The sequence below is a fragment of the Plodia interpunctella genome, chromosome 4, assembly GCF_027563975.2.
Source record: "Plodia interpunctella isolate USDA-ARS_2022_Savannah chromosome 4, ilPloInte3.2, whole genome shotgun sequence".
NCBI classification, from domain to species: Eukaryota; Metazoa; Arthropoda; class Insecta; order Lepidoptera; family Pyralidae; genus Plodia; species Plodia interpunctella.
Genome location: NC_071297.1, coordinates 6,914,732 through 6,922,851, shown reverse-complemented (window position 1 = coordinate 6,922,851; position 8,120 = coordinate 6,914,732). Strand labels below are relative to the sequence as shown.

Below are 8,120 nucleotides of genomic sequence, written 5' to 3'. Positions count from 1 at the left end.
CTCCGTCTCACTTCGAATCGATTCGATGGTGAGATGTAAATAGCAAACCCGCACTAAGCCCTTTGTAGAGTAGTGTAGTTGACTCAATAATTGTTGTAACTATTCATCTGCTTTAGGCGGCACACTAAATCGTACTTGACATTATAATTTTGAATATTGGAAAATCTTTTGTTTACTTATTTTCACGTGGGCGACAGTACGCTTACATAGGATCCTTTAGATTATAAGGTCGAAAAGAAAAGATAACACTTCGTTTAAAGTAAGTATTATATTAGATAGACATTTTGTTGAGGTAGTAATAAATTTTGAAACAAAAATACAAGAACAAGTAGTTGTTACACTTCCGCCACTGCACTCTCTTTCGCGGCAAGAGTTTATTTTTATCATAATTACAAATGAATAAATAGAATAATTTTCAATATACCTGTGTTATATCATTGAAATTATTTAAGGAATATTCGGTAAGTATTTTTTTATTAGTGTCTCAAACTTGAATAAATTCTTTTAAAATGACTTAACTGACAATGATTGCCACCCATTTTGTTGGAATAATAGTACCGACATAGAGATATCTATTTCAAAACACTACAAAAAATACCAACTACTTACACTACATAAACATTTTTTCGCGATATGATACGATCGGTACGTACTTATTTTAACATGTAATAGACAAGTCTGTCGGTAAGGTTGGGTTTAAAATATATTAGACAGAAAATTAAACAAAAGAATATTATGCACGAGTTTTATTTTTGAAATGTACCTATAAATAATCTGAAAAAGCGATTGTATCTACATTATTATTGTAATAAACTAGTCAAAACAAAATCAAAATTATTTCAAATCTTTTGCACTTCAGCTGGTTAAGAAGGAATGTACATAAATTGTAAAACATGCGTTTTGTCAAAGTATTATTTTTATTATTTATCAAGATAGTAGGTAAGTGTAGGTATCTTCAAGGGTTTCTCGTGGGCTTGACAGAAGACTACAGGAACATCTCATCAGTTTTATTAGAATATTTGTCTTCCAGGATTTGTGTTGCCAGTTAAATCTACTCCTGAAGATAAAAATAAAAGATCGGACTTTAGCACGTTACTACAAATTAATGTACAAGTAATCCATGTTAGGTAACCCTGTATAATAAAAGTTAAAGCTATTTATATTATATATACATATATACTTTATTGAGATAATATTTGCTGTAGGATATTAAATACATCTACTCATCTACTCACCCCCTGCTTTCAGCAAGTAGTCAATGACAGCGCGTTCCTCTTGAACTCCGGTCGCTATGAGTTTTTTAAATGGATCGGTGATATTGTTTGTCGCACCTGAAAGTTACAAACAAATCATTCTGTAACTAGTAATAGTAATAAGTTTTAGTAATTAGCAGCATGTGCCATGACGCCGTGTATAAGTTGGCACTGCCATAAATTTTGTAATAGGCATTAATAAAATTAAGTAATTACCATTGGAAGTCAGTGGCTTGGTTAATGATGGATTGGTTAATCCCCCGGGGACTGCTGATGCTGTAAATGAAACGGAATATTTTTTTTGGCCATCATCTAGGTGCATGGATAGCATAGCAAAGTTGTAAAAAATATACAACTAAAAGTACATAGTATAAATATATACTTATGTTACGGCTAAACCCCGGTGCAACTCTATACCCAGTTGCAGCCAGTCTCAGTTGATACGCCTAGTAGCCTGCTATGTTCGGCTGTGCCTTTGTCATTTCGGCTGATTAGTGTGTAGCTTATAGGTATCAAAATATATTTACCTGGATTATCGGCTGGTTTGGCAAACTGAAAGGAAAGAAGGCAAAAAAATGTGAAATATGATTATTTTTATCTTATATCATGTATACCAAGAAGTCCATTGTTGGACATAGGATAGGACCATAAATTTAAAATACCGACATACAATTAAGAAATTCTACAAAGTTTAGTTTAAAATTTAAAATTTTCCAAATTTTTGTAATTGTAAAAAAATTAAATAAAATAAATAACATACCGAACTTACGATTTGCCCGGCCAGCGCGATAAGTAAGAGACAGTAAAATAGCTTACACATCTTTATATTTACTGTTGTTATCTCTGTTCTCTCTAGAATCGATAGAAACACTGATCCCCAAAATATTAACTTCCCAATTATATACTAAACGCTTGACATAAAGATTATAGGTAGGTTACAAAGGCGCTGAAAATTCATTCTAAGAAAACACAATTTGTATCACTCATAAGAATTGTTATTCAAATTTCGTACTTAAAAATAAATTACTCAAAGGACACATATGTCTAGTATGTATAGATACAATGAGTTCTCATTTTCTATCATGACTTTGTAAGACATGGAAATTAACAAATAACTATAAAAACAAAAGACAAGGAAATAGTTTTGAACAATCAATTAGACATTTTCTTAGTTATAGTATACTTAGTCGACATTAGCTTACTGCTTAAATGTATTGTATAGGGCTCATGGTAGTTTATTGGTTTGAAATTCATTGTTCAATAAGAAGAAAAAGAAATCTATTACAAAACAAATAATAAACTTTAAGATAAAAATGCTTCACGAACCGCATTGCTTGTTAATTTGTGATATTTATTTGATACTTAAATATAGTTATATTGTAATAGATAATAATATATTACAAATAGACCAATATTTTAAAATATTGTAAAGTCTAAATTCTCATATATCTATAACAGAAGGCGCTAATACCTAAGTATGTTTGCCAAAATGATTGCGATCGAACCTAACACTTTGATCTTAAACGACTTTGCCACTAAGTATGAAATTGTTTTTAATGATACCCCGACAATGTCCACATATTTGTAGTGCTTGCCAAATTATGTTATTATAATAATCAATGTAGTCTTTGATTACATCTTTGTTTGTATAATCTATGTAATCCATAGCCTTTTAGCCATAATTATATTACAAATTCTGATTACAAACTTTCTTCTGTGCTTTCATTTTAATAAGTATTTCAACTATATATAGGTATGTAGAGTACATATTGAATATCTAAACATTTCCTACTACTTACTATAAAAGTTTTGTAAGATAGAAATCAAAATGTAGTTTATCAAATAAAAGCATCTAATTTTAATTCACTACAAGGTTTAATTCACTTACTGATGTTACCAAAGGGAACTATTTATTTCTATTCATAATATAATTGATTTGTTCAGTCATAGGTAATGTCCTTAAGTCCCCTGAGATTGAACACACGACAGTAGTCAAATTTGGGTTGTGGTAACTTTGCCACTAAGTAAATTCGTCACGAAAAAAGTATGTGTAAATCTGCCACACCTTAATATTTTTTTAAGTTAATTCGTCACGTTTTGATATCGAGAATTATAAATTCGTCACATCGACAGACAGACAGCAAAAAAAACATTTCGCCCTTATTCTACCTTACATCTAACATAAAAATCACAAATAAATTTGATGGATTTAGTTATAACACATGGAAAAGCAAAACAAAGATAAATTGACCAAAAATCAAGGAACGTTTGAACCATCTATTTTGAATATGTTCTAAAAATTCACAGCAGTTATTAAACAATATTACTTAACATAAGTAAAGATATTGCTTTTAGTTTAAAACATATCCATAACAACTATGTAATAGTAGAATAAGTCAAAGTAAATAAAACTATTAATATCATATAGAAGAGCGCGTTTCATGACCAATTAATAAATCACAGTTAAAATAACAGAATTATTTGTAATAAGTCAACGTTCGTTTTCCTTAAGAGACATAGATTAATATTCGTTATATAAGAACTTGAGTATAAAATTAAATGAATATACTATATTTATGTTACATGTCTTTAAAATGCTGCAAATAAGAAAGTTTTGTAAGAACTTCAACCAGTGACATGTTGTTATAATTAATTGTCTAAAAGAGTTTTCAATTCTTTGTCATATGCAATAGATCTAAGTGTTCTCAAGTTTAATGGCCAGTTTGAAGTTTTTTATTTTAACATTACGTAATCAGCCTCCTTTTTGAATGTATCGAGAAACTGTAGCATTCTAGGTTTTTTTACGCATCATGTTATTTAACGTTTATGCCATGCTTCTGCTAGATTTATTGTCCTGTGACGAGAACCATGTACATTCCGATGATAGCATGTGCAGTCCTGTCTAGTACCTATGTTTGTTTTAATTTTCCCAGATTATCTTGTCCTCATATAGTTGCATACTTAAAACATTTGCAATAAATATCTATATTTCATTTTGACCGCTAAATAATCACTTTGCTTGCTGACGGCACTTTACTACTTGTGGCAAATTTACAATAAGCCAAACCTATCTGTGACGAACTAACACTTTTAAATGCATGTGACGAATTAACTTTCAATATATGAAGTTTTAAAAACGTGACGAATTTACTTTGTGGCAAATATACGATAAATTTAGGGTGTGTGATTATGTCGATTATGATGTATGGCATAGATTACCCAGTGGCGTGTGGTTTCCACTTCATCTTCCTGTGGATCACGTTTGAGACGACAAAGGCTCATATCCTATTGCTCAGTCCGTCGTTGTTTTCTATATAAGTTTTGGCATTGACGTGCGTTGTCGTAATAGAAAATTACGAATTAGTTGTTCTGCGTTGTCTGACGTACGTCAAACTAACGGAGCACGACTGAGCAATGGGGCATGGCTTTCATGGGATATTAAGTCTTGACAGCTGATAAACTTTGCCAAAAATAGTTGAAGTCAGACACGAGGTTGAGATTATTGTCTCACAAGACTCGATCTAAGCGATATTCTAAAAAATAAAGACTCCTTGCTTTCATACTACGTTCAACTAATAAATATACAAAATAACCTAATTACCTACTGTAGCGATGGGACCGCTTATTAATTAAAATATATTATTATCAGATAATATTTAATACTTTTTTACACTCAGGTAATCTTTCAGCTCCTCTGGGAGCTGACTGCCAACATACCTATATCAAATAAAATCTTGTTGGTCTTTCTGTTCTTCGTTCGAAATGCAATAAAGAGGTTTTTGAAATGTAATGAAGGAGTACTAACTAGTTGTAGAAGGATACTAACTAGTTCTGTAAATAACTTGTAATACGGGCGATATACTATAACTAATATTAGGCGATTAGGTAGGTACTTGTCATAGGGATAAATTACTAAGGTGAACCTACTCTGATATATATTTATGGATTTGTGATGGTAGAATTTAATTCGTTAGTTTTTCCAAATTCCATCAAGGTGAATGCCCATTTCCTAGACTGTAAAATAACCGTAATGTAGACAAACGTGCTAGCGGCGAAGCGAACCACCATCCCCGAGTCGAACTGGAAGACGCCGTAGATAAACGGCCGCGCATCCCTGCTCTCCAATATCTTCTGAAGCCTTTTCGTCAGCTTGAAAACATCACCTTCAATCAAAATTAAGATTATTTTAAACAGCAGAAGTAATTATATATTTGAAGTAACTGACGTTGGTATTTTGCCTATATATTATTTTGCGTTTCATTTTGAACTTGTTGTGGTAGAAAAAATCTACTATAACGTAGTGATTGGTTTTTGGTACCATTGATTATATTATAATGCAGATATTATCCCATAGTTTGATAAAATCAGTAGGGTAACTTATGAGGATAAAATATTGAATTAAGGGTCAAGAACAATCATAGAGATAATGCAAACTATTTACCATTGTTTTCAGGCTTTAGTTGGGCATATATACAAATGACTTTGGTCTGTTCGAGTTGGCGCAGTACTATGTCGGATCTTAGACTTACGGTCATCAACATTATCCAAGAGATTACGACCAACATTGTTATACACATTTTTCTTAAAAGTTCTATATCCTAAAAAATAATATTGAACATTTTGTAAACTTTTGGCTTGTATGCAACCACCATATAAATACAAAGTAAGTATATTAAATCTATCGTGCGACAATTGAATGACTAATACTTATGTTTAATGTGTTCAAATTGCCCAGTAAAAGCTTTTATTGCAAATGCTTACTTTCACGACAAATACTGTATGTATACATATTAAAGAATTGCAAAGCACAGTTATCGATGCAAATAGGATCTGTAACAAAAAAAATAGCTTATCAAAGTAATAGAAATGCGCCCCGCTCTCCACACGTATTTTAATAAGCAGTATTACAAACGATGAGCAAAGTCTTTAAATTGAAATTCGTGAATCTATTATGTACTTGTATAGTAGTAGTATAAGCAGTAGTATTGCAGTGTACTAGGTAGAAGTTGTTTTCCTACGACTTCTAGGCACAGATGTCGGAAGGAAGTGGTAAAAGTCATGTCAGACACAGGTGTTAGCAAGAACACACTCGATAAGAAATAAAAATACTGGTTTCCAGTTTATTTTAAACAAAACAACAAAAAAGCCTAAAAGTAAAACGTTTTGGAATAAGCAATTAGGTACAAAACTTACAGAAAATCTAAAACCTTTTTCGAGGCGTCGAATGTGATCGTAGATCATTTCAAAAGCGCGGATATATTTCTTCAGGTCGGTATCTTTATGAAAAGTAACATCGTCATTAAAACGATCCTTCCACAACACTCCGTTGAAGAGAAATATTTTTGGCAAATATTCAAGCTTCACATTCGAAGTTTTCATTAGAGCAATGTTTAAATATTTGATCCTCATACCTAAGAACGAGTATTGTGCAACAAGGAATAAGAAATCGTATAAAATAGAGAACGCAAGTATGAAAAAAATAGAACCAGTTACATGCAAATCTATTTCTACATCAAATGCTATATATAAGGCTATAAAGATTGCAAATTTAGTGTTAAATATGCATAAGCTCAGAATAGAATTAATTTTGATTATAATGTCCCTCATAAATTTTGTCTCTCGGGCCCCCAGCATCATGTCAATGTTGATACAGCTATGTATTATGTCGGACCCTGTGTTTCTCTTTGAAAATGTGATATTCACTATAAAACCATGAATCATTATATTGGTTTGAATCACAACGAAAGCCTCCTCGGTATAAATAAAGTGATCTCTAAATAGTCCCGCGTATATTATATGCACCACGAGGAAATTAAATAACAAAATTACGAATATGCCGTATATAATAGATGTAATAGTTTTTTCTTCAATCTTGTTTTTCTTTAGGGTAAATCTGGCAAATCCTGTCAAATTCAACCATTTTAATGTTATATTGTCGTACATTTTTACATATTCCTGGATTAATGCCTCCCTTTCTAAATTCATTTTAATATAATATCGTCAATATTTTCGTCAAAATAATAAAATTATTATAGAAACAGTTTGCTTGTTTCAGTTTTACTGAATAACTGACAAGGTAAACTATAAAATTGATGTAATTTTCTTGACTAGACTAGTAATTACTTGATTGTCTATAATTTGTACATTATTATAGGACTGGTCAGGGAATTGTTGACATAAACAATCAGTTACATTTGGTTAAGTTGTCATCTGCACAAAATATTTTATTTGTAATTTTTTGGTAAATCTATGAAATATGGATGGAAATGATAGTGACATCATTTTTTTAACTAGCTTGTTGTGTGCAAACCTTTCCTTTCCTTCTTCATAACATTATTATCACCAATAAAAGGTAAATCAACAAAACCTCTTCCTCCTAAAAAGCAAAAACAATATTTATTTGACCTTTAACTTAAAATAATCCCTTATTATGTATGAATATTTTGTTAAGTAAATAGTAGATACGCATACATAAAAATGAGAGGATTTACCTAATTGCCTACCGTTGGGAAGTATCTTTGCCAAACAAGAATATGTAGGGGCAGTAGCCATGTTTGACATTTAAATTTTCATGCTGAGTTCTACTACGATCATAGATAAAAGAAATATACCTACATAGACATTGCTTTATTTTTTAATTCAACTTTTTAATTCATGCTAGTCGTATGAAAGATTTTGATGAAATTCTTATACTTAGATATTATATTTAGTTATCCCGAAATTTCGAGTAGAAGTGGATCACAGTGGTAATATTCATTCAAAGTCCAAACCAATGTGTAAGGGCCTTTTTATTGTCCTTGATATCTATATATCAACTGAAATTAGAAATCTATTAGGTAATATTCAATCGAAGGACGTTTTAGGCAG

General features: G+C 31.1%; 1 protein-coding gene across 1 annotated transcript; it reads right to left on the bottom strand.

Annotated features, from left to right (window-relative positions):
- Positions 1-4,798: 4,798 nt before the first annotated feature.
- On the bottom strand, positions 4,799-7,805 carry LOC135309704 (uncharacterized). Its single transcript, XM_064435930.1, has 5 exons — positions 7,745-7,805; positions 7,564-7,629; positions 6,447-6,784; positions 5,695-5,851; positions 4,799-5,416 (listed from the first exon to the last, which is right to left on the bottom strand). Exons 1-5 carry the CDS (start codon positions 7,803-7,805, stop codon positions 5,193-5,195), a joined length of 846 nt encoding a protein of 281 aa, XP_064292000.1. The 3' UTR covers positions 4,799-5,192.
- Positions 7,806-8,120: the final 315 nt, after the last annotated feature.

Bases quoted from the DNA above. Each gene is read 5' to 3' on its own strand.
- LOC135309704 (XM_064435930.1), bottom strand. From the start codon at position 7,805: ATGGCTACTGCCCCTACATATTCTTGTTTGGCAAAGATACTTCCCAAC. The intron at 7,630-7,744 runs GTAAATCCTCTC...TTTGCTTTTTAG, and splicing joins TCCCAACGGTAGGCAATTAG to GAGGAAGAGGTTTTGTTGAT. The intron at 5,417-5,694 runs GTAAATAGTTTG...TTTTGATTGAAG, and splicing joins ACTAAAGCCTGAAAACAATG to GTGATGTTTTCAAGCTGACG.